Consider the following 26,824-nt stretch of genomic DNA (forward strand, 5'->3'; position numbering starts at 1 on the left):
TCTCGGCGGCTGTTTTGGTGCGCGGCGAGCGGCGTTGATCCGGGAGATCGCCTTGAGGAGCGAGCTGCTGATTCCTACGGGAGAGCGGCCGGGGATTGGGATCCCCCCTCACCAGCCTGCCCCTTTCTCTTCTTTCCCGATGGAGACTTTCCACCCTGCCAAACTGGAGGCTCACCATCACCCGCCGGTGGAGTTCTTGCAAGGGACCGGCAGGTACAGCGCGAAGAGCCACAGCGCCTACGGGAACGCCTTCAATTCGTGGAATGATTACCTGGGGCTGGCCACGTTGATCACCAAGGCGGTGAGCCACGAGAAGGGCTTCAGGACCGGGCCCTCCTCTGTGGTGGTGGCGGCGACCGTGCAGCAGGTCCAGGCGGCGGAGGAAGGGGAGGACGAGGAGGACGAAGACGAGGAAGAGGAGGAAGAAGTGGGGAGCCCGTATTTCGAGAACTCGCTGGACCTGCACGACTTCGATTTGTGCAACCACCACCACCACCACCACCTGAACCACGGTGAAAGTCTGCTGGAAGAGCGCTTCGCCGACTTCAGCCCTTTCTCTGGCCGCTCCAGCCCGGCCTCGGTTGTGTTTAACTGCTCTTCGGATCACCTGGAACGGGACCGGTCGCCCCACGCTTGGGGCGGCCGTTTGGTAGTAAACAGCCGGCTGCAGGCTCCCCAGAAAAGCGGCTCAAGGCTACTGAAGCCGGAATTGCAAGTCTGCGTCTTCTGCAGGAATAACAAGGAAGCCGTGGCCCTGTACACCACTCACATCCTCAAGGGACCCGACGGCAGGGTCTTGTGCCCGGTGCTGCGGCGATACACATGCCCACTATGCGGGGCTAGCGGGGACAATGCGCACACCATCAAGTACTGCCCCTTGTCCAAAATGCACGGCAGCGCCCCCAAACAGCCGCTGAAAAGCTCCCGGCACATCCTGGGCAAGAAGCTCCGCTAGGTGGCGCCGCTTGGAGCCCGCGGGATTCTGCGTGGCTGCGGACACGTCGGGTCCCAAAATCAAATCTGTCTCTTAATTGGCTGAGCTTTGAGCGCGTGTGCCCTCTTCAGGAAAAAAGAACATTTTCCTTTGGAATTTTTCTTTTTTAAAAAAATCTTTAATCGAATGATGTCTCTCTCTAACACTTAATATATTGAATCTTGGAGACGGTAGAATGTACAGAGAAAAAATGTTCTTGATTTATGTATCAAATAATCCAGTATAGTTTATAGTTTGTATACATAGTTGCCAGAGAATCTGGCCCCTGAATTTAACTCTATAAGAATTATACAAGTTTTAGAAGTCCTGTATTTGTTTACTGTAAATCATATCTAATTTTTAAATGGAATTGAGTGCTCTTCAGTCGATGTGGCTTTCCTAGGCTGGCAAGGGAGCCCCTCCCCCTTAAATAAAAGCACTGCCATAGAACCTGGAAAGAGCCCATTAAGCCCACGGGTGGCTAATGTATACAAGACCAAAATAAAGATTTTTAGGTGACCTTTTTTTTTAAAAAAAAAGGCTGAAGGCATGCTGAGGGGAAACTCAATGTATTGGACTGGTGTTTTGTTTCTATTGATGTCTTCACTGTTTGTCTATAATCAATATTAGTTGGAATTGGAGGTTACAGTTTGTTGGGGGATGGGATTTATTATGATATAGATTCACTTTTAATTTCCCCCCATGTTTTAAGTCCTATTGGAGTGCATGTTTCCTCTTTCTGCCCACCATTCCAAAAATGAGTTTCCCCATTGCCTCTAGTGCTTTTCTTTAAATGCTGATTTATCTCCCTGTAGTCCAGCTGAGTATACTTTGTCAAACTGGCAGATATACAGTGGAAGTAAAGATGTTGCAGAGATCTGACTAGTCTGTTCTTTCCTTCCCCAGACCTAGCCTTTGCTCCCTTAAAAATGGCAAGAGCCCAGGAGATGAGAGCAACCGCTTCAAGAGTTGCTGTTGAACCACTTAAGTCTCTTCTGTATAAGAATGTTATGTTTGAGCTAAAATTTTGTTACTTGTGTTATGGCGATATATTATTCCCCCCCCCCAATTAAAAATCCCCTCTGATCTTAAACATCCCCTCTGATCTTGTAATATATCCTCTCCTATGCAAGTTTTTTTAAAGAAATGCAATGCAGAATAAAGGAAGTAGGGGCACATATCTTTTATGTGCTTAAGCCTTAAATGTGTAAGATCAGGTGTCTAGTAATAATTGTGGTACAGTACACTGAAGCTGATTAGTATGAAGGTGAGTAATAATGGGCCAACTGGTATGAGGATTGTTGGGGGGCGGGGAGAGCTGATAAGCTACCTAGCTATTGTCCAATGGCAATAGAACAGCTATGGGAAAAAACTAAGGGAGGGGAAATGAGTGCTTTTGGTAGGAGACTGACGTATTAATTCAGTTCAGGAGATGAGCCCCAATGTGTAAAGTTAATCCAAATCACAAAGGTTTTTTTAAAAAAATGCCCAACTGCTGAAATATTCCCTCTATTATCTTAAAGACAGGTATCATGGAGTTACTTTATCACACAACTGTTTTTTCCCAATGGCCTCACAGCAGCAGTGCTGTGACTTTTTCAACAGGACACATGCCTGTATAAAAAAGCAGTACATTAAGGTGTTGATGTTTCAATTCTACAGCCTAAGACTTTCAAAACAGCTTATATGGTTTGGTGGAACTCCCCTTCCCCACAAGCTATTTGAGCCAATGAATGATCTCTCAGCCCTCTAGTTGAGAAACATTACGTCATCCTTCAAAAGGTTCTCCTGTGTTAACTTCATCAGTATGTCATTGTGGGCATGTCTCTCAAGAATGTGCATCACATTGCTGAGTAGAACTAGCATGACTAGTTAAGGTTATGACTATTGGAGAACAGGGAATGTGTTAGTGTGTTCCTATAGTTACTTGGAAGCAAATTTAATTGTCCTTGGGGTTTATTCACAAGTAAACATGTATCAATCAGATATAATCAAAATGAATCCACTAAACAAACTTGCTTTGCCATGGCATTTTGGACTGTAGGTGGATGCTGGTAAAAACTGAGTCACTTTTATTTGCTGTATGAATGTAGGAGAGAAATTATATCAAGGCCAGTAGGACTTGCAAGCCTTTATTTTAATGAAAACTGCTGCTGTCCTCCTGTTCAATTATGAAGGCTGAAGACTTGTCGTAAAAAGAGCATTCTGAGATGTGCAGGCTCCTTACCCACCACCTTCTTTACCAGTTGTGTGCAAATTTCTGGAACATTATTAACAGTAGAGCTCGACTACCCAGAAAACACTGAAATGGTGGCCTGAGAAGATGAGTGGTATTTAATCTGTAAAAATAGAACCAAGAGGAGCTTTGGGCTACAGACCTGCAGTTTCCAGTGACATATTATAATTAAGCAGTCTTAGGCACTTTCTTCCAAAAACAAAATACAAATGTAGTAATGGAAATATTTCCAGACTGAAATTTCTGTATCCTACACCCTGCTCCTAAGTATGTTTTCTTAGAAGTAAGCTGCATTGAAATAAAGTGTTTAGGACAGAAAGATAAAACCCAAATTACATGGACAACCATGTTTGGGTATCTGCCCTATTAACCTATTAAATGGGTGGGATGAGGGGAGCTATGAAAACCTTTACTGTTGGCTCCATTTTAGGTATTCTTCCCTCCTGTCGAGGAAACAGTTCCACTTCCTTCCTAGGCACTTCTTACAGTAAAACTGACCCTGCTCACTCACCTCTCTGTGCTTAATACACTAATAGGGCAGACACACGCTGAACACGCAGATTTCCTACATGCCTGCAGATTGATAGCACTTAGTAACTGGTGAGCAAGAATGAGCTATAAATGTAACATTGAATGTGGCAATATATTGCTTCCCTGGTTCTCCTCTGTAGTCAGCTATGTTTTCTATTCCTATTTAAAGGTAAATTATATTGTAGGTAAGACTGCCATACAGTTACAGTTGTAGTTCTGTGTATAAACAGGAATTTGCCCTAATATAAAAGGATTGAAGTACATAACCCTTTGTTTATTGCTTATATCCCCCAGCATCTTCCCAAAGGTTTTTCATTTTGTGAGGTTCCTAGGGTCAAGACTTTGCAGACAGATGCTGTGAAAGGGAGCGGGGTTTTATAAGGAACTCATACGCTTTTTCTATTAACCAAACCCTATCCTTCCTCCACAGGACTAGATTAGTTACGTGTTTAAACAGCAGCAACAGCTAACAACAGATTTCTATTGGGCCTGAGCCAGTGATCAGAAAACTTCCCTTGTGGCTATGATCCAATTCTTTGTGTCTTCATCAAGAAATTTTTTTTCAATAATATGTGAGGCATTCCATATCAGTTATCATAAAAGTCAGTTTCAAAGTAACGCTTGGATCCTCTGCTTACAAAAGCACAGCAGTGATTGTGGAAATGAACTTTCCAACCTCCTGCTGTAGAGTAGCATGTCCCCTGAAATCCTGCCCTGAGTGATCGGTGGACCCGCGGGAACAACATGGGGAGGCAAAGTGGAGATCTCCAGCTAAAGTGGAGCCTCTCTTTCCACTAGCAGGAATGCTTTCTGTGAACAGAAAATGTAGTTAGGAGACAAGCAGAAATATACTGGACAATTTGCAAAACAGAACAAAATATTGAATTTAACTCTTCTCTAATTCTGTAACATTTAAGCATAGAAGAGGGTATTCTAACATTTAAGGGGTATTCTATGCATTTATGCATAGAAGGTGATATTTTATGCATTTAAGTATAGAAAGGGGTATTCTAAGATTTTAACATTTAAGCATAGAAGAGGTATTCTAATATTTTCAAAATGGACAATGTGTCTAATTCTATGATAGAAAACTTTCTAAGTATGGGGCTAATACAGCACAACAAAAATTAGACACAAAATGCCAGATTTTAAACCACACAGCCACGAAATGTGATTATTCAGTGACCACTATATATTGAAGTATTTAAAAGTACATAGCTGCATTACAATAACTGATGCAGCATTTCAAGAATTGAACAGATTAGGTGTTTGGTCAGGCAATGCTGAACAAGAGATGCAACTACATCTAGTTTGAATGCCCACACATTAGACACGTGAAGGAAGTGGGAGTTAACAAACTGAATCTGGGTAAAAAACCCAGATTTTTTGTTGATCTGGCTAAATCCAGCTTTCCCTAATCCAATCAGAGAATCCCAGATCTGATCCAGGAATCTGGATCTCAACCCCCCGGATAAATCTAGGAAACATGGCTTCTCTCTAGCTGACTCTTCCCTGGGCATCTGCTTTTTTCCCAAGAGGGGAGAGGGGAGTGATGGCCAATCTGTGCAGGAGCTCTCCTTGTCTGCCTGGCTTCTGCGGGTCACACTTGTTCAGTTGGGCTAAGTTGCAACAGTGTCCCTTGCTTCAGTTTGGTTTGGGTAGAATTCTCTGGTTTGATATTGATTCTCTGGTTTGATATCGGTCCCTTGATTCACTTTGGTTCTGAGAATTCCAACCATTCCCTTGCTTCAGTTTGGTTCTGCTGGGTTTCCTTTTATATTTGGGAGTGTGCCTTTGGCAGCCTTTCCCATGTGTTTCTGCATGAGAGCCTGCTGGGAAACATTTCCCCTACAGGAAACAATGGAGTATGGCTGGGGGTACCTTCTTCAGGGGCCCACAGAACTAGTCCTCAGAGTCTAATCTTCCTGAAACTTGAGTGGTCCTGTCCAGTCAGGAGTAGATTCCCTCCAGTTTGGTGGTGTTTGCTTGAATAATGTTTCCCAAATAATTTTCCCCGTAGGGAATAGTGGCTGAAGACAACTGGCATTCTCTGATCTGCCTTAACCAGATCAAAGAACTTTCCTGGATTTCAGGATACCTGAAAACTGGATCCAGATTTCTTGGATTTTGTGGGGGGTGCATACCCCTAAAAGGCAGCATTACAGTTAGACAAATGCAAATATAACTGCTAATGATGCACTTGTCAATTTCCTTCAGAATTCATACTCCATTATGAAGCAAAATTTTGGCCTAAAATTATACTTCCCCATGGCTTAAGATGGCTTACAAACTCAAATTAACAAAAACAAAACAGCCCCCAAATGTCTGCCCTAGCAAACAGAGTAGCCTTGCAGTGCCTCCTGAACATACCTAGAGATTGTGCCCTTTATTTCCTCAGGAAGCCCCTTTTTATTAGGCTGGAGCTCTGACACCCTTTGGCTGTCTCCTTCCTAGATCATGAAGAATTTTGAACAGCTCTGAATATAGTTAATAGGCACAGAAGTCCTCCACAAGTCCTACTATCATTTCCGTAAAACACATTGTGCACTGGAACAGTGTAGCATATATGAGACTGTGAAGGCTGTGTATTTCTGAATGAACCTGTATTCACATGCAAGACCATTTTAATTTCTAAGCCTAGCCCATGATTTCCAAAGAGAACAGAAATAAAATTGAAAAAACCTACCTTAAACCACATAAAATTGTTCCTCTCTAGAAGGAAGCTCAAATAGAAACATGTTGGTGTGCTACCATATTAACTCATGGCTTTGTTCTGAAGATTAATATGGAATTTAGTTTTGTATAATTCCCTTGCAGAATGGGATCAATTGCTAGAAAGCTGTATTAAGCTCACCTGAAGGGCTTGTACATATCTGTTGGGGTTAAAAAAAACACACTCTACAAGCAGAATTGAACAGCCCTGCTGCTTTTGAAAAATGCCGTGTTTCAAAGTGGCTTGCCAATATGGCACAGTGAGAGATGCTGGTTAAGAAAAACCACCATCACCCCTAACAGCTCTTGCATAACAACAGTTCTTTGAATCCAGAACTTAATTTGAAATTTAATTTCAGGTATTGAAGCATCCACTATTATTTAGCTACAAATCCCTTTCCCTGAACTAGGAAAGCTGAAGACACATGAGCCATTTGGCAGATTATGCACAATGTGTGGCTCTGAAAACATTTCAGTGACTAGATCTGACACAGGATGCAGGGCTACATCCCAAGGAAACACTTTATTGCTGAGAGTGTTTTCTTCCAAGTTAATAAACGAGTTGTTCTTCCCTCCTCCAATTTATCCTCTCAATAACTACCTTGTGATGTAGGTTAGGTTTGAGGGATTGAGATGAGACCAAGATCACTATGCGAGTTTCCATGGTAGAGAGGGGATTAATCTCAGGTCCTAGCCTGACACTCCAACCACTAACCACATGCCAGCTCTCATGACTATGATCACGTACAGTGGCAATGCTGATTAAGAGGCCACAACAAAACAACACCTTATTTTGTTAAGTTTATTTATCATTGAAGTTAACACACAGCAACAAGTTCTGTGTTGGCTTCAATTAAAAACAATCATTCATGTGCTACTTCACCCTCCCCCCTCCAATTGAAGTCAACCCAGTCCTTACTACAAAGCACTTTTTTAAAGGTAAAGCACTTACCCCCGAAGACAAGAAATTGGAAAGGAGGAAAGAGTGAGCAGTTCCTTCAGACCACATATCTGAAATATGACACTATATATAAATGCTTCAAAAGGCAAGAATTATCTTTAAAAGAAAAAGCAGACAGTCTATTGGCAACCAGAAAAAACCCTCATCAGAATGGCATACTCAAATGCATTTTAAAAGCCTTATATTTTGTTATTTTGACACTACTGTGACATTCATTGTCAGAACAAAGACTGCAAAAGGGTTTGATAAGTATATGCATGGAAGTGAAATCTAGGGGGGGAAATCCCAGTGTACCTAAAGGTCCATAACAATTACTGAATGCAATTCAAATAAAAACATAGTGAATGTATATATTACCACCAGCAAAAACTCTTGCCATTGAAATATCCAAGTAGGAAGGTGTTCTTCTCATGTCCATTTTAGACTATATGGTCTTTTCAAAGCATCTTTATATAATAATAAATGTATGCTTTGCAAACTATACCCAAGTTCAGAGCTCCTCAAAATAAAAACCAATTTGCTTTGCTTTTGACTGAGTTATACGTGCCACTCAAAGATACCTACAGAGGTTTTTAATTATTTCTTACCACCAAGTGATCTGTGACATATACAACATTTGAAGTTTTGGGTAACCATATTTAATTTCCAACTTTTAATTGCAAGTTCTGTGCATGATCAGTCTACATACAATTAATAGAATTTCATGCTTCCACATTACCTAGAAAATTTTGTTAAAGAATACCAATTAAGAGTGTTAAAGCACCAATGTTATATTCTGTTATTAAATCAATGCTAAACACCATATCAAAACCATGTTTAGAATTTAAACTTAACGTCGCACGGTGGTCCAACCATCTTCATCAGTTTCATTTTTAGTGCGACGAAGGGATTCTCTCTCTTTTTCGGTTCTCCAGGCTCCCTTCTCCTTCTCACCATCCTTTTCTCGCTCTTTTGAAACAGGAGCAGGAGCAGCGGGAGCAGCAGGAGCAACAGGAGCAGGAGCAGGCGGTCGTCGAACTGTTTCACGTTCTTCACGTTCTTCCCTTCTGTCATCACCCCGTCTCCAGGAGCTCACTAAGAATACAAGAAGATAATATTCAACTTTGTCTCTTTTACTGTCCTGTTCAAGAGACAGCACAACAAGGAGAGAGAATCATGGTGAGAACTGGCAGAAACAAAAACATGAGAGCCCGTGATACACTGACTAAGATGTAGTCAATAGAGCAATAAAGCAAAGAAGACAATAAATCCTTCTGTGAAAAATATTCTAATATAGAAATGTGTAGTTCTATGTCTGTCATATAAGGTCTCTGTACCCAAAGTGAGTAAATTCTTAAAGTGCTATTGCAAATTGGTGAGGATATACTTGAAACACAGGATGCAAATAGCACCTTAAGTATTTGCATCCTGTGTTTCCAGTGTGTATATCCTTCACCAATTTGCAATAGCACTTTTAAGAATTTACTCACTTTGGGTACAGAGACCTTATATGACAGACATAGAACTACACATTTCTATATTAGAATATTTTTCACAGAAGGATTTATTGTCTTCTTTGCTTTATTGCTCTATTGACTGTGTCTTATTACATCCTAGTCAGTGTATCACGGGCTATCTTGTTTTTGTTTCTGCCTGTTCAAGAGACACAGCCATAGTTGCAGCTAATGATTTGTTGCTGTTAAAGATGCAAAGAACCAGGGAAAAATAGCGGTCTTTAACAATTCTCCCACCCCCCAAGAACTAAGTTTTCTGACAGAAATACTGGAAAATTTGGGGGCTACACCAAAAGAAGCCATCCAGGGAAATATTTTATCTTTTTGAAATAGAAAATAATCCTACTTTCATCCCGATCTGTTCTGGGAGGTGGTGGCCCTCTCCTTTCTCTCTCTTCACCACGTCGATCTCGAAGGTCGCGGCCACTCCGGTCATCTCTAGAGTCACGGCCAGCTCGATCCCATTCATCACGACGAACTGAATCTCTCCAGCTAGAGGCTTCTTCGGCTGGGCCTCTTCTCCACCCAGCATCATCCCTTTAGTTAAATAAAATATTTTAGAACAAAAACTGCTTAACTGCTAGAATAAAGCAGTGGTGTAAAACCAGTTATACAATCCAAAATCTATTTCAATGTAAACAAATGAGTCAATGAAACTGCTGCAGATTTTAACTTTAAAAGGGTTTTGGATACTCTGATGCAGTAGGCCTAAGAGTTTGTTTTTAGGTTTTTGCATAAATCTGCAAACATGCCTTCTTTCATTGTTCTAGTTTACAAACTTACAAACCTAGGACGCCTGAAGCGATCTTCCCGATCAAAGTCCCGATCTTTGTCAAACTCTCGGTCCTTTTCATTCTCATCTCGATCTTTATCTCTATCCCATTCCCGATCTTCTGAAGGTCTGGAATCTCGTGGAGGGCCCCAGCTGTCTTCACGAGCTTTTTCTCGTTCTCTCCATCCACCTACCAACAACAAAGCATCTCAATTTTTGTGAACTAATTTCATGTAAGATGGGCATATAAGATGGGCTATGAAGACAGCAACTGTATTTCTAGCTAATAGAGCAACACATTATCAATCATTCTATACACAGACTGAACAGAATCTATGCTTTTTTGAAATGAAATGTTTCAAAAAGCTAAATATGATTCCAAATAAGCCAAAACTACACAACATGAAAATTAAGTTTCTCCATTGTAAGCAGCTATGACATTCTCATGTGCAGATAACAGCTAGAAGATATTAAAGGATTCCTGTCCTGCAGGATGTTGAAGAAATATGATACCAGTGCTAAAGAGCATGAAATAATTTCTAATTTTGGTTACCAGGCTTTCCTCAGTAAAAACAGATGTTCCTAGGAAGTATGAATGGCACAACAACAATTTGTTTCACATTTATAAATAATGTTTAGTGAGACAAGAACAGATTATTTTTTACTGTACTTAGCACTTGCATAGTCAATATTTTAGGAGCCAGAGTAGATTACATATTGAATCACAACATGGAATCCCATATATCTGAAGGACTGTGCCTTCCATGAGGTTAGCATGCCTCACCAGCACTTCATCACTGGCCTTCTGAATCTTTACGTACTAAACAACCTATTAAAACTTAATAAAGGCTTTTATAGGAGCTGTCAACTTTATTATTTCAACTGGCATTCATTTCCATGATGAGATTATATGTATGGATTTTAATGTATAAATGTGAGCTGTACTTTTTCTGTATTTAAACTTGGTTTGTTGTATTATAATTGGAATGTTTTTATATGTTTGCTGGTGCCTTGGACTCTGCAAAGGTGAGATAAAAATGATTTAAATTTTAAAAACTGGATGTTCTCCATTTAATAAATAAATTTTAAATTAAGTTTAAATGTGCATACAAACCAATGTCCCAAAATCACCACCGGGATATTGTAAGTTACAGCACCAACAATAAAGGAACAATGAGAAAAAACTTTCTATGTAATATTTTTGGTTCTCACCTTCAATAAGTATATCTTTAGTTTCCTATACAGTCTTCTCTACACTCCAGAAAATATTCAATAATTCAGTCATCTCTCACAAAATCATACATTCTAATTCTCAAGTACAGCCTCATCTGCAAATTGACTCACACTGTGTAATCTGCCTTGAGTCTCAGTGAGAATGGCAGACTATAAATAATGTAAATAAATAAGCAAATAAAATACTTAAACCTGCGGATCAGGGCCGCTTTAAGACAAGGGAGACTTTTCTCCAAACTCGTCTCCACTTTGAGAAAAGAGAGACACCCCCAGCCCCAACAGAGCAGCATTGTCTGCACACACTTCACATATGACATACTTCCAATGATGCTGCTGCCATATGGCAAAAACCGCAGCACTACAAGTGAGGAGGGAGAATGGTGGCCATGACAGCTGGAGGTAGGTGAACAGGCAACTGCAAGATGTGAGGGACAATGCAACCAAGAAGCAAGAGCACACACTGCAGCAGTCCTCACCAACCCAGATGTTCACAGAAACCCACCCAATCTTACTAATGAGGCAATGAGGGAGAGGACAGCTGGATGGCAAGCAGAGTGACACTGGAGTAGGCCTGCTGGGAGTCAGCATAGGTGGGCCCAGCCAGTCTCTGCAGCCTTAAACCATCACAGGAGGGCAGAGTGGCCAGGATTGGGGGAGGGGGGCAGGAAGAGCCACTGCTGCTCTCTCCTATATTTTTTTTTAAATTTTAAAAACTTTTTATTAAACGAAAACAATTACAACATACAAACTTAAACATGTATAACAAACAAACAATTCAATACCTGGAATTTTGTTACAGAAGGAGAGTCAGCACATGTCAACAAAGTTATATACATTGTGGAACTTTATAGTGTAAAACCTTTTGACATAGTTATTGTTTGAAGGATTTTTAATTTCGGCTGAATGTTATGTTTTTCAACATATTCAAAAAACGGGAACCATTTCTCCACAAAATTAGAGCTCACCAGAAACTTCTCCGCTACATAGAGATCATTGTGTGTTTTTTCCACAATGAAATAATTCCACACTTTTTCCAACCATGCTTCAATTAAGGGAGCTGAGTTTTTCTTCCAAACCAAAGCTATCTCATTCTTTGCCACTACAAGAAGAGTTGCAATCAGTTCTCTTCTAATTTTAGGTATAGGTAAATCACCCCACTGATTCAAGAAGATAATCTTGGGGTCTAACGGGATTATATACCCTGTTATTTCTCTGATTTCTTCGAGCCTCTCTCCTATATTTGACTTGGGTGAGTGCGAGAGGAGCTGTTGCTGCCAGGTGGCTGGAAGGACCCACTGCTACCACTCAAAGAAGTAAGCTGGGTTAGGTGCAAGAGGATCTGAGAGTTTCTCTACTCCTACCCAAACTACTTGATTTGAGTGAGAGAGTGTGAACTGCCAAGCTAGGCAAGCAGCAGCAGCTGGGTAAGCTGCCTGGCTAGTGAGTGATTGGCCTGTTGCCAACTGAGGGGAAGGAGGATGGATATGAGGGGGGAGTAGCAGCTGTGCCAGTGAGTGGCTGGCCTGGAGGGCAAGGGAAGATGGGATCACCTCCATGAGTACTCATTCCCCCGCCTCCAGCACTGTCCCCTCACTCTCAGCAGCCAAAGGAATGTTTGGGAGAGCAGCTGAGGTGATGGTGGAGGAGGTAGGTGAGAAGCCGGCCGTGCTATCACTTCAGCTGCCCTCCCCAATAGTTTCCCCATGGCTGCTGACTATCAAGAGTGAGGGGGTGAAGCTGGAGACAGACAAGTGTCTGAGGAGCCGCCTCACTCACCACTCACCTCTAGTGCCCACAGTTAGCAGCCAAGGGGAAAGCTGAGGAAGGATGGCTGAGGCGATCATGCTGGAGGCAGACAGGAGGGTGACAAAGAGTTAAGGAGCATCTCACCTCTCCTGCCCAGCTTGCCAAAGCAGCATTTGGTTAAAACTACAAAAACACAGGAAACCAATGCAGATCTGTATAAAATCCAGCTTTGGATTGCAGCAAGAGAGTTGGTTTATGAACCAAGAGCCCTTTCTGTTCTGCTATGGAAATTATCTTCATGGCCACAACTGATGTGACATTTGTGAGCTTATTTTCTGCTTCTCCTCACACTTGTGGAAAACAAGAGTAGCAGGCAACTCTGTACATGCTGAAGTTAATAGATTCTGATACCAAATGCGAAACATACAACTCCGCCTCCAGCACCATCACCTCACTCTCAGCAGCTGAGGAGAAAGTGTAGGAACAGGGATGAGTGATGGTACTGGAGGCGGACAAGTGAATGAGAAAGAGAGGGTAGAGCCATGGGGAGGGAGCATGCAGCTGATTGGCTCAGCAGCTGGGAGAAAGGGAGGCAGACAGAGAGGCAGGGAGGGGTGATTTCCCCACTACCGTGAGTATATACATTTACAAACTACAAATCATATATTGCCATTTCAAAAAAAACCCCCAGTACTATCGAAAATAAACCACAACACAAATCTACGATGTTTTACAGCAGGTTCTCAATTATAATGCTTGTATTTCTGTGGCTCAAGAGTAAATGCAAATGTTATGAAACAGAAGGTGTACAATGTATGTAGTAACTTTACTGACAAGAAGCGTTAATTGGCAATGGAAGTGATTGAGTTTATCAGTTTACCTGGTTTACCAAATGGTCTCCAAGGTCCAGGTCTGGAATCATCCCCACGTCTAGAATCATCTCCACGTCTAAGACTTCTGTCATCATCACCAGCACGTCTGAGTCCACGATCATCATCACGTCTTGAGATTCTATCCTCTTCTGTATTACGCCATGGTCCTCTATCTTCATCACGTCGTGAAATTCTGTCATCATCCAGCCCCCGCCTTGGGCCCCGGTCATCATCCATATTGCGCCAACTAGCCCTGTCATCATCCAAACCCCGCCTTGGGCCCCTATCATCATCCAGACCCCGCCTTGGGCCCCTATCATCATCCAGACCCCGCCTCGGGCCCCTATCGTCATCCAGACCTCGCCTTGGGCCCTTATCGTCATCCAGACCCCGCCTCGGGCCCCTATCGTCATCCAGACCTCGTCTTGGGCCCTTATCATCATCCAGACCCCACCTCGGGCCCCTATCATCATCCAGACCCCGTCTTGGGCCCCTATCATCATCCAGACCTCGCCTCGGGCCCCTATCATCATCTGTGTTGCGCCAACTTCCCCTGTCATCATCCAGACCCCGCCTTGGGCCCCTGTCATCATCCAGACCCCGCCTCGGGCCCCTGTCGTCATCCAGGCCCCGCCTCGGGCCCCTGTCGTCATCCAGGCCCCGCCTCGGGCCCCTGTCGTCATCCAGGCCCCGCCTCGGGCCCCTGTCGTCATCCAGGCCCCGCCTTGGGCCCCTGTCATCACCCATGGAGCGCCAACTAGTTCTGTCATCATCCAGAGCTCTCCTCTGACCTCTCTCTTCATCTAGATCATGCTTCACGGCTTTTTCTTCCGGTACTTCATGGGGGGATGATGTTATGTCTTCTGGGGTGGTTTGTCGAGTTGCATCATCTCTTTTGAAAGGCTTTTCTTCATCACGCACTTCCCCACGACGCCAATCTCTGGATAAGCACAAAAAATTGTATCAGCAAGTTTTGATTTAAATGGTCTAAAAGCTATTTGGTATATTCTTTCAACACAGAAATACTGTCTAATTTCTGCATAAACATGTAGAAAGAGACATATGTAATCACCACAGGGGACAATCCTGTATGCCTTTCTGGTACATAATACGACGAATAAAGGTACAAACTATGAGGATTTCAGCCACATTTCAAAGGAATCTCACAAGAAGGTCTAAGTATTGCTACAGCTGACTACAGCACCAAGCACTGCATGTGTCCACTAATAATCCAGAACAGCATTTTGGATTCCATTAGGCTGTGAGGAGCACAGGACCTTGAAACAACTCCCCCACACTCATACACATGGAAACCCCAACAGAAGTTTCATCTTTTGTCAACCTAGCTCCTATTGTACAGACATGGTTATATAAAGAACATAATGTTTCAGTATACCTCCATTCCTTTACATTTAATTTTCAATTAGTATTTTTGCTTTATCTAGATTCTGATTTTCCTCTCTCTTTTAAAGTGACTGGATAACTACATCAGAGAAAATTGTAAGGTACTAAGATCATATGGAGTAGAAGTTGACTGAATAGGTTGCAGGTGTCACAATAAGCACCTGAAGCATTTTGAAAAATGGAAAAATACTCATTAGATGGCATAATTTAAAAGACAAGAGAAAACAAAAGATAGGAGGCAAGATAGAAGAAACAGACATACTAAAACATATTCTAGCTCCCAAAACCCAGGGCAGAAAAAGTCTATGGCAGACATGGAGTTTGACTTGAAGGCAGTGTAACACACTAAAGTCAGTTTGATCACAAATTATCACTGATCACTAACATGATCACAATTGTAAGTGTAGTGAATAATCATAGAAGAACATATACCCCTTTACATACACCACAAGAACTTTTTCAATCTCCAATGGCAATAACTACTGAACAGTACACATTGCCAATGGAAGAATTCTTTACCCAAAGGTGTGTGTGTGTATGTGTTGTCTTCAGTATCACAAGAAAATGTCAACAATTTGCAGACTCCAGTAGATACCTTTCTAGTGGTGGACGTCTCCACTCTGATTCGGGTTCACTGCTTCTTCTCCAGGTGCTGTCAGAGTCTCTATCACCCCAACGAGATTCCTGCATTTAACAAAACCAAAACATTTATATCTAAAATTGCTCATATTTATACCTTTAAAAAGAAAAACTGGATTAATACAAAACCGCAGAGATAAATGTTTTCGCCTATTTTAAACCTCAGCCCATGAACTGGGTGAGTTCTTAATGTATATTCCTTATTTTTATGTGATTTTTCTCCTGCACAAGCAAAGGAGTAGTGTATAAACATTTAAGAAAGTTCAGTTAATTAGAAACAATATTTACCTTCCTTGAAAGTGGATCTTCAAGATTTCTCCTCTCTTCCTCTCGGCGACGTTCCCTCTCTTCAATCTCCAGTTCTCTCTGGCGTTTCTTCCTCTCGACTTCTTCTAGTTTTCTGACCCGTTCCTGATATTCAAGCATTTCTTGCTCACGTTTTTCACGTTCAGCACGTTCTTTTTCTTCTTGTTCTGCCAAGACAATTATGCAGATAACTCTTCTTAAAGTTAATTACTGATAATATCACCAGTCTGGAAATGTCTACCGCCTCTCCATGGCTATTGACTTTGGACTGTATTCAAACAAGTACCATTCCTCTCGCAGAGGGGAAGTTAGGATCCATTCCTTTATTCAGACATTTCATTCAGTTAAAATTTGATATGATTTTTACAAGAGATAAATCCTATTTCACAAGTGGCAACTGTAGCACATCTTTATCCAAATAAGCAACATCATCACTAATCACAAAACACATGGATGTATGAGCAAAAAGGTGATTTTTTTCAGCAACAGCTCTTCAGCACTTACCTTTAAGCATCTTCTCCTCTAGCAGTCTTTGTTCTTCTTCCTCCTTTTGTTGATAATAAGTAATACGCCTTTCCTCTTTGCGCTGTCTCTTCCGTTCCTCCAAACGGTTATGCCTCTCCTCTTCTAGTCTTTCTTGGAACTGTTTAAGTTTTTCCTGAAAAATATTTTTATATTTGTAAATGCATACATAAAGACAAATAGCAGTGCATAATCTTCAAACTCTGAGAATAGAAAAGGAAACGTAAAGACTACTGGTCAAACATGGGCCTTGTAAACCCACTGGGTGGTTCTAAATTTTGGCTGCATCTTAAATGCCCGCAGGGTAACTCAAAATATGGGAGGCAGTCACCTGTAGCAATTAAGACAGGTCAGCATTCTTGCAACATGACAAAAACATCATCTAGCACATGCAAAGCAAACTTGGCCACATGCCACAAACGACTAGGGGTGTGCACCTGAAAAATATTCGGGTTTCTGGCTTTGGGTTTACCCAAAGTAGGAAAAAGTTTCGGGGAAAAAACCAAAATCGCTTCGGATTCGGGTTTCTAAGTCGCTTCAGTATGTTCTGTAAAGATTCAGAGCATAGTGATGTGACAGGGATGGGGGGAGAAACTCTCACTCCACCCCTTAATCCCATTCCCCCCACCCCCACCTTGACCCCACTTACCTGGTCAAGCTCCAGCCGCCAACGCTGTGCTGGTCAGCTGGCCAGTGGAGAAGGCCTCCCCTGCTGCCACCGTGCAGCTGCAGCTGGTACAGCTGGCCGACAGAGAGGGCCTTCCCTGCTGCTGTTGCTGTGCACCCACGGCCGGCATGGCTGGCCGGTAAAGAGAGCCTTCCCTGCTGCCGCTGCTGCGCAACCAGTGCAGCTGGCTGGCAGAGAGGGCCACTGCTGCTTCTGGAGGCCAGTGGGGAGGCAGGAGAGCCTCCTCCTCCTCCAGCCAGTGCCAGGTAAGTGGAGGTGGGGAGGAAAGGGTGGGGAATGGAAAAGTTTGGTGTAGTGGTTAAGAGCGTGGGACTCTAATCTGGAGAATCAGGTCTAATTCTCCACTCCTCTACTTGAAGCCAGCTGGGTGACCTTGGGTCAGTCACAGCCTCTAGCTCTCTCAGCCCCACCCACCTCACAGGGTGTTTTGTTGTGGGGATAATAATGACATACTTCGTAAATTGCTCTGAGTGGGTGTTAAGTCATCCTGAAGGGTGGTATATAAATCGAATGTTGTTGTTGTTATTACTATTATTAAATGGCTCTGCTGCTTGTGAAAGGGCCCTTTAAACTTAACCCCTGGGGCCCTCGAAGCTTCCCAAAGCATTATGAATGCTTTGGAAAGCTTTGATTTGGTATTTCCGAATTGGGGGCAGCATGCTGGCTCCGATTCAGAAATACTGAAGCTTTCTGAATCAGGCCCAATTCTGGTATTCTACCCGAATTGGATACCCGAAGCACACACACCCCTACAAACGACAGTCTCTCTACACAACTATGTGGCGGGTATATAGGCAATCATATCACTAATCATCTTGTGTGGTAGTATGTTTGACAGCATTTACTTTCTAGATTTTAAACCTAAAAGAAACTTTTTCACATTCTTAAATCTAATTATTTCTATGCCCATCTCATAATTCTAATGGGCTTCCCTATTGTTAGCAATTTGAATTAGCACTAGCAAGATTTTTGGTGACTTTTTAACTGGAAAATTTAGCTAATGAAAAGTCACTCAGTACTATCCACAAAAAGAGAAGAACCATTTTTACTGGAACTGTCTTCTGGCAATATGCAGATCTACAGGCAAGAATTTTCCTTACTGAAGTTGTCTAAGTGCAAAGTGAGACTACAAATAAATCAAGATCTTCCTCAAAATATCCTATACACTACCTGCAAGAGTTCCTTGATCATCACAATGGCAGATTCGGGGGGGATCTCTTTTTGCAGAAGCAACTCAGCGCAGGGATTATATGTATGGAGACATTTCCCACATAAAGCAGTGATACATACCTAGTGGCTCGGGAGCCACTTGTGGCTCTTTTGAAAACTATTCCCCAATTTGCCATTGGCCTATTATTTTAGGAATGTGGGCATAGCCCTTACTTGATGGGGTGTATGGTTGCCAGGTGGCTTCCACCTTAAAACATCCACCATCAGAGGAATAGGTAAGTTGCTAACCTCCCTGGGGTGCAGGCATCATGCCAGGAACCCAGATTAATGTGGCTCTTTTTGGTTGATGGTAGTGACTAATGTGGCCTTCCACACATGTGTGCATATGTGTGCATATCCTTCAATGCAATTGGTAAGCATCAGTTAGAGATGTGACAGCCCAGGAAAACGGGAAAAAATGGGGAGCGGGGGGCGGGGTTACCAAATCCTTTTCCTCAACTTTATACTTTGTGTTTTTGAATGAGTGAAATGCTTTGAAAAACAAGGTGGGTAAGCTGTAAACATGTATAGCTCTTAAATCCAAGATACATTTCTGTACCTAGAACAATACCTAATCTTCATGAGGGGAGCATGCATGTCTTTCTCAGCTGTTGCTTGGCTTCTGTTGTCCTTTTGACCTGACTTTTCCCTTGTGCTTGACCTTTTTACCTCTCCCTTAAATTCTCTGCTGTGACACATATACCCACAGGTAACAAGTAGCTTATTGTCCTACCTTGGTGAAGGGGGGGGGAATCAAAAGGAGGTGGGCAGAAACTGCACCAAAGCCTCAGAGGAAAACTGAAAATTTAATTGAGAACTGAGCTCTCTCTAAACTTTAGCTACAAAGGAAGATGACAGTATCTCACTGGAACTATATCTAGCTGTGTAGATATTTTTATTAAAAGCTATAAGAGTTTCAATTTATAGTGAATTCATAATAAAACTACTGATCGTTTAATCACTGTCATTTGGTAATATACTTTATGTCATTTACCAGAAAGCCTGTGTTTTCTGCTTGAACTCTTATTTTTCTACTTTTCTGATAGCAAAAGAATAAGGTACATGTGGTAAGATAGCATAGGGTGCATCAGCTTGCACCTTTCCCTCAACTATTGGGTATATTTGCAATTTTGCTTATAGCAAACTACAACATTTATAACTTCTACATTCCATAAATATGTCAAATATTGCAATTTTATATGCTATGATGCATTTTATGTCAAGGCAGTAAAATTAGTTTAGATTTGATGGGATAGTAAAAACTGCATATATTTCAATTTCCCCCCAAAATTCTCTTTTTATCCAGGAAAGGAAATAAAAGGGGAGGGGAGCAGTCCCTCATGGTTTCAAAAGTTCATTTTACACTTCTAGTACTTGTATATAGAACCACAACTGCACAAAGTTCCTGATTAGCACAACATGTAATTTGATCTTCGCTCTCACTCAAGCCTGAGCATTGTCCCTAACTACTACTTTTTATCTGCATTGGTTTTCAATCTGATGCTGTCTTGGATATTTACTACCACAATCTAGGGATCTGAAATGCAATCAAATCACAAAGAAACAGTTTGCTAATGTATGATGCAATTATTATATTAAAGTTTTTGTACATAATGAACGTTTTTTATTAATTGCACATGTGAGCTTATTCCTCAAATAGGTGCTAAAGTTTTAGTAAAGTACAAGAGGAAAAAGTAATCTTCTAGGTTACCATCCGGCATTAAAAGGGGAGGCAAAACAATCTCAAACGATTTACTTTTTCAGAAAAATATCAGTGAACACCACAGCACTGCACTCCTATTAAGAACACAGTTACAAATATGAAAGTTTTAGAAGTACAGAAATAACTTACAAAACTGGGTAAAAAATTCTTCAGGAGGGCATTTTTATAAAGGGAATAGGCCTGTATCAGAATAAAATGGTTCAGGAAGTTGATTTTTATAAAGGGAACAGGACTGTGAACTGTACCATTGTGTCCAGCACACATTGCCTGTTTCATCATGCTCTCACTAGGGATGTGTGCTTCAGTATTCGGGTTCGGGTTTTTAACCTGAATTGAGCTCGATTCGGGAATATCGAATCAGAGCAACCTGAAGCGATTCAGGTCGCTTCGGGTTGCTCCAGGTCAACCAGGAGCACTTTGCTGCCTGTTTGCACTTGCAAATAGCTAGCAAAGTTTTTCAAAAGCTTCCCGCGCTTTCTTAGCAGAGGGGAGGGGGAGAGGGAGGGAGTGACTCACTACAACCTCCTCCTTACCCCTTCCATCTGGTAGAATTTGGCGGGAAGCTTGAAAGCAGCTCTTTTCCTGCTCTTTTGCAAACTTGTAAAATAGCAGGAACAGTGCTGCTGCTTCCCTCCAATTTCACATGATGGGAGGGGGGAGTAGTACAAGGGGGAGGAGGGAGGAAAATCAGAGAAGGGAGGGGGGAGTTAGGAGTGTCCAATTCGACCGTTGCATCCTCCTTCCAACCAATGGATTCTCTGGAAGGAGATGCAGCAGGGGATTTAAATTAGAGGCTTGCCTTTGGGCAAGCTTCCATTCTGTTCCTGGCCCAGAGAGAGACTTGGAGAGACTGCCTGTGGATTTTCTTACTCTCTGTGATGTGGCCTGGCCTTCTGGATCTTTCTGGACTGCTGCGAGGATTCCCTGTGCTGTGACTGGGTGGCCCACTGCTGAACTTCAGGCGATTGATAGTAGTCAGTGACTCAGTGAGTTTTCTCTTTGTGGGGAGGTGGCTGGTTGTCTTGGTGTGGGGGGGAAGGAAAGGGAATTTGATTCAAGCTTTGATTTTATTTTTTCCTTAATTTTTTATTTTCTCTTGATGCCTTGAGTGAGTGAGTGAGTGAGTGAAGGGGCATTTGGTTTGGGGGGGGGCTGGCTTTCTTGGTTTGAGTGCTTTTCCCTTTTGAATCTTTTAAAAATAACAACAACAACAACATTCGATTTACATACGGCCCTTCAGGACAACTTAATGCTCACTCAGAGCAGTTTACAAAGTATGCTACTATTATCCCCACAACAAAACACCCTGTGAGGTGGGTGTGACTGAGAGAGCTCCAGGGAACTGTGACTAGCCCAAGGTCACCCCAGCTGGCTTCAAGTGGAGGAGTGGGGAATCAAACCCGGCTCTCCAGATTAGAGTCCCGCGCTCTTAACCACTACACCAAACTGGCTCTCTCTAATCACTGTAATTTTGTTCTTTCTGTATTTGGTATTTTAAAAGTTACTGTTGGGGGCCTGTTTTTCAAAGTTATTGGGGTGCTGTTTTCAAGTTATTGTTGGGGGACTGTTGGAGCTGTTTTACAGGTTACTGTTGGGGGGGCTGTTTTTCTTGGTCTTGTTGGGGGAGCCAATTTGGTGCTTTACAGTTGTTCATTGCTGTTTTTAGGTGCTTCTTTGGCTGCTGTTTCTGTTTTAAAGTTATTGTTGGTTCTAGTTCTTCAAGTTCTGGTTGTTCTAGTTCTTTTGGGGAGGGATTCTGTGTGTGTCGGGGAGGTGTGAGTGGGCCTGAGGGGGGGGCTGCTTGCCTGGGGGAGGTCTGATTTTCTGTTTTCTTTGCTTAATTGGGGGGGTTCTGTTGGTTAGTTTTACTGTTGGTGTTTGAAGTTGTTTGTAAATTTTACAGTTGGTGTTTGGACTTTGGAGTTTGTGTTTCTTGTTGGTGTAGGTATTTTACAGTTACGGTTTGTTGTTTACTGCTGTTGTTCTGTAGGTTTGGGGTAGGGGGCTATAGCAGTTGTTTAGCGCTTGTTTAAAAATAGTAGTGTTTGGGTAACATTACTTTGGGTTTCTGTCTGAGAACTGTTTTAAATAGTGTTTTTATAACGTAGGCTAGTTGTAGGCCTTTGTCATTCTTTTTGTCCTCTAAAGTAAAATTGTTAGGGAACCTAGGGTAGTTTTCTCCATTAATTTCTCCAATAATTGTAAACAATTTTAATAAAGTGCTAACCGTGAATAAAGTGCGAGGTGCTACTAATAAATATGTTCAATACAATCAATACAGAATATATCAATGATTCAAATCAATCAATAAATACAATTCAATCAGACAATACATATTCATCAATGAATATTTATTGACTGATTGAATTGTATATATTGATTTGAATGCATGACGACTGATGGTGGCCACAACTTGAGGGCAATGGCGTGGCAGTTGGGCCAGGAGCGCATTTGCTGTGTAGCCCACAAACTTCACCTAGTGGTGAAAGCTGTGCTTGGGTTGGGCTCCCCTATGGAACCCTCAGCACCCTGCAACTTATGACCTCCAGTATCTCCTGCAGAAATGTTGGAGGCTCACGAGTCACTTCTCGCACAGCGTGAAGTCCACTCACGAACTGCGGCAGAAGCAGGCCAGGGCAAGCGTGCTGGAGCATCGCCTGATCTTTGACATGGTCACTCACTGGAACTCCACCTGTGCCATGCTGGAGTGCATGGTGGAGCAGCAGGCCACCCTTGAGGCGTGGCTCTCAGAGAGCGACGTTTAGAGGCAGGAGGGCAAGTTCAGCCGAGAGGATTGGCTCACCATCTCCCAGACAATGGAGATCCTGAAGCCCTTCAAGGACTTCACAGTGGCGGTCTCGTCTAACACGGCGACCCTGGATCTAGTCATTCCTCTGATACACATGCTCCAGAGTTCAATGGCTTCCTTTGTGGACCCAGATGCAATACGAGCAGACATTGTTCCAAGCGGTGCGTACGCACACGTGCTCGTGAGAAGGCTGCAGTAGGGCAAAGCTGCCAGGCTAAAACCTCTCACGGAGAGGGAGTCGTACATGTTGGCGACCATGTGCGACCTACACATTGAGGGCACTTTTGCCGAGTGGGATGGAAACCTCACACAAGCCAGAGATGCCCTCTGTGCATGGGTGAGGCGTAGGCAGGCCAAGAGGGGCCACCTGTCATCAGAGGAAACCGGCAGGGGGGGGCCGGCCCTTCTGAGCAGGCTCCCCCCGTGGCCACCACCGGGATGTCCATGGAGATGCTCTGGCGGGCCCCTGTTGCACCCCTTCTGAGCAGGCTCCCCCCGTGGCCACCACCGGGATGTCCATGGAGATGCTCTGGCGGGCCCTTGCCCCCTCTGGGGCCATGTGTCATGTGAGAGAAGATTTGGCAGAGGCAATGGTCAGGGACTACCTTGCTGAGCCCTGCAAGCTGCTGTCCACCGATCCACTGAGCCAAGAAGGAGGTGGTCTGGCCGGACCTCTCCCTCGATGCGGTTCAGCTCCTCTCATGCCCTCCGACGAGCGTGGAGAGTGAGTGCGTCTTTTCTTATGCGGGTGATGTTGTCAGCCCACATTGCACTCACCTTCTCCCTTGGAGAGTCAAGCAATTGCTCTTCTTCAATTTTTCAGAAGTGGACTTACAGAGCGACTGAGGTGAGCCCTCCTTGTGGCCTGCATCCTCTGTGAGTCTAGAACCTGGGAATAGCGCTCTTCCCACAATTAAAATTAGTTAGAACACCAGTGTGGGGGGGGTGGAACTTAGTGGCAGAAGGAATGCACCCTGCAATTTGGCTGGCCCAACCACACACACACAGAGAATACAGCAACACTGACCCAGTCCCTGGGGGTGCAAATTTTTTCAGATTAACTTTTAAGAGAGGCCCCAGACATGTTGACTGCCACGTGAATGGGAAGACAGGGAGACAGGTTAGGTTAGGTTAGGTAAACTCAACTGTAAACTGTAGAAGGATCCATGGAATCCCAGAGAAGCAGCCACAAACTAAGTTATTTACTGTTGTTAAATGCTGTTAAATTCTCTAAAACGTTGTTCAAAGTTTGTTGTTGATGTTAAATGTTGATTAACTGCTGTTAAATGTTGTTGTTGAAGGAGTGGGGGAAGCAGGGAGGAATGGTGTGGGTGGGTGCCAGCTGATGATGAGGGCTAGACCCCAACACTGCCTCATAGGCAATGTTCAGCCTGAAGCTGGTGTGGAGTAGGGGAATCTTTTGCAACTGTGGTCCGTGAAGGTCATTGTGTTGTGCTTATGGCTTGATACAGTCTGGTTCTGCTCTGTGGTGTTTCCTCACAGGCTGAACTCAGAGCCTGGCTGCAGGAAATGACAATGGTTCTACTGGATGAAGTTGCAAGAGTGTCCCCCAGTTGAATTTGGTCTGGGTAGAACGGATGATTTTGTATGTGTGTGTGATTCTCTGGTGTGATGTTATTTTTTGTTGTTGTTCAAAACTGGACTGTAGGTTGTGATTTGAATGTGCCACTAATGCTGTTACATGCCCTCAGCCCACCTGTGAGGAAGGAGGGTGAGGAATCAAAGAAATAAATTTTATAAGAATTTTTTTTGGTGTGTGATTCTCTGGAGTGATGTTATTTTTTTGGTTCAAAACTAGACGGTAGGTTGTGATTTGACTATGTAATGTAACGTGTGCGACGTCCTGCTGTAATGTAATGTTATTAATATTGTTATGTGGGGAGGGATGGCAGGAAGTAAATGAAATAAAATTTTAAAGAAATTATTTTTGTTGTATTTGTGTGAATTTCTGGTGTGATGTTGGTTTTTTTTAACCTAGAGCTGTTAAGTTGTGATGTAATAGTGATGATGTGAACTGTGATGTTTAATGCTGTTGAGAAATAAAATTTTAAAGAATTATGTTTGTTGGGTGTGTGTGATTCTCTGGTGTGATGTTGGGGGTTGTTTCAATGTTGTACTGTAAATTGTGACTGCATATGATGTGAACTCAACTGCAACTGTTTAATACTGTTATTGAGAATAATTTTTTAAAACATTTGTGTGTGTATGATTCTCTGGTGTGATGGTGGGGCTGCTGTAATACTGTAAGTTGTGATTTCATAGTGATGATGATGATGATGTGGATTATGATGGTTAATGGCACTATTGAGAAAAAGGTTTTGAAAAATATTTTTATTGTGTGTGAGATTCTCTGGTGCTAAGACAGGGAGGGATGGAACGTGGCTGTCCAGCCAGCTCTGGGGGGTGATAGAGGCATTTGCGGGGGAGGGGTGTCTTTGCTTCTGCTGGGCTGCTAGGGGGTGGATTGTGAGTTGGCCTGTGGCTGTGACCATTGGCAGCCACAATCCATGTGTTTCTGCTGTGTGGGAGTTTTCCCCACAGTAGAATTCGGTGTTACATGATGGAAACCACCGTTGGGGGGCATAAAATGCCCCCCAAAGAGCAAACTCCCTGAAACTCAGTGATGGGAGGAGAGGTAGGAGCAGGTCCCCTGAACACTTGGTGCATTTTGCCTCCAAAATGCCACCCCAAGCCACGTGGAAAGCTCCTTTTTTTTTCCCCATAGGGAATAACGTGGAGGAGGATAGGGGCACCTTCTTTGGGAGGCCATAAAATGGCCCCCCAAAGTGCAATCTCCCTAAAACTTGGGGGAGGAGTAGAGGGAGGAGCAGATCCCCTTTAAATTGGGTGCATTTTGCGATCACTTGTTTTTTCCCCATAGGGAATAATGGAGAGTGGAGACGGATGGGGGTACCTTCTTTGTGGGGGCCATAGCATGGCCCCAAAGTCCAATCATTCTGAAACTTGAGGGGTCGTTAGAGGAGAGTTAGGAGAAGGTCCACAACAAGTTTGGTGTGATTCGGAAAGAAAATGACCCCCGCCCCCAGGCTTCCGGAAAGCTGGGAAAACGTTCTCCATTGAAAATAACCGCCGAATCTTTCTGAAGCATACCCGAATCAACCCAAATTGTGAATTCACTTTATTCCACATTTTTCCGATTCAGGTAAACTGAATCGGGAAAACCGAATCAGCCTGGCACTGCACACCCCTGGCTCTCACTATACAGTTTTATTATACTTATGTAATACCATTTTATGCCTTGTGTAACATATCATGTTTAATACTTTATGCACTTTCAGATTGTTATCCTAAGCCTATTAAATTACTTAGATGTCTCATCTTATTGGTTGCATTATCTTACACTCTGTAATCTGCCTTGAATTTCAGTAAGAAGGTTGACTATAAATTAAATAAGTAAAATGACCCCTTTAATATCATCCTGAAATCTTGGGAGAAATGGTACAATATATGAAAACTAATTGACATGGAACTATTAGTAGAGGACTTTTTGCACAAGACACAAATATATGCCAGAAGGAAGGAAGGGAGGCTCACTCAGTCTTCTAGAAAAATCCACTTCATGATCTCAAGGTGTAATCTCATACATGGGCTGCAAAGAGCATAAATAAAATCAGATTTACCTCGTAGACAGATTTTCTTGCTGACTTGAGCCTAGCTACAAATAAATCTCTGTCCTCTATCATCCTTGACAATCTGCTCTTATGCTCAAGGGCCTTTTCACGCTCCAGTTGCATGGTTGTAATCTGTAACATATGTAAAAGAAAGCCAGAGTTACACTAAAAAAGGACTTTTCCAAAACATCATTTGTGTCTTTCCAAGTACCACACACACCTTACCACTACCTTGTTTAACATGACACTTGGAATTTAGCCACCTGTTGCACTCTGGGGGAAAACTACCAGAAACAGAGAAATCTAGTCTGTACATTTGAGTTCTTCTTCTATGTACTAAGG

The 26,824-nt window shown here is 42.9% G+C and overlaps 2 protein-coding genes across 2 annotated transcripts in view; one reads left to right on the forward strand and one right to left on the reverse strand.

Annotated features, from left to right (window-relative positions):
- On the forward strand, window positions 1–2,044 carry NANOS1 (nanos C2HC-type zinc finger 1). Its single transcript, XM_054983594.1, has one exon. The coding sequence runs from the start codon at window positions 140–142 to the stop codon at window positions 953–955; it is 816 nt and encodes a 271-aa protein (XP_054839569.1). The 5' UTR covers window positions 1–139; the 3' UTR covers window positions 956–2,044.
- A 5,196-nt stretch (window positions 2,045–7,240) lies between these two features.
- EIF3A (eukaryotic translation initiation factor 3 subunit A) overlaps window positions 7,241–26,824 on the reverse strand; it is a 43,818-nt gene continuing 24,234 nt past the window's right edge. Inside the window, exons 15-22 of the mRNA XM_054982421.1 lie at window positions 26,492–26,614; window positions 16,383–16,536; window positions 15,861–16,045; window positions 15,529–15,617; window positions 13,538–14,469; window positions 9,694–9,868; window positions 9,253–9,443; window positions 7,241–8,487 (exon numbers count right to left, since the gene is read on the reverse strand). Of these exons, the coding sequence (XP_054838396.1) occupies window positions 8,243–8,487; window positions 9,253–9,443; window positions 9,694–9,868; window positions 13,538–14,469; window positions 15,529–15,617; window positions 15,861–16,045; window positions 16,383–16,536; window positions 26,492–26,614 (2,094 nt within the window). The 3' untranslated portion in view covers window positions 7,241–8,242. The remainder of the gene's footprint in view (window positions 8,488–9,252; window positions 9,444–9,693; window positions 9,869–13,537; window positions 14,470–15,528; window positions 15,618–15,860; window positions 16,046–16,382; window positions 16,537–26,491; window positions 26,615–26,824) is intronic.

This window comes from Eublepharis macularius, chromosome 6 (assembly GCF_028583425.1).
Source record: "Eublepharis macularius isolate TG4126 chromosome 6, MPM_Emac_v1.0, whole genome shotgun sequence".
NCBI classification, from domain to species: domain Eukaryota; kingdom Metazoa; phylum Chordata; class Lepidosauria; order Squamata; family Eublepharidae; genus Eublepharis; species Eublepharis macularius.

What these genes read in the sequence shown, in the direction of transcription:
- NANOS1 (XM_054983594.1), top strand. Translation starts at nt 140, where the DNA reads ATGGAGACTTTCCACCCTGCCAAACTGGAGGCTCACCATCACCCGCCG.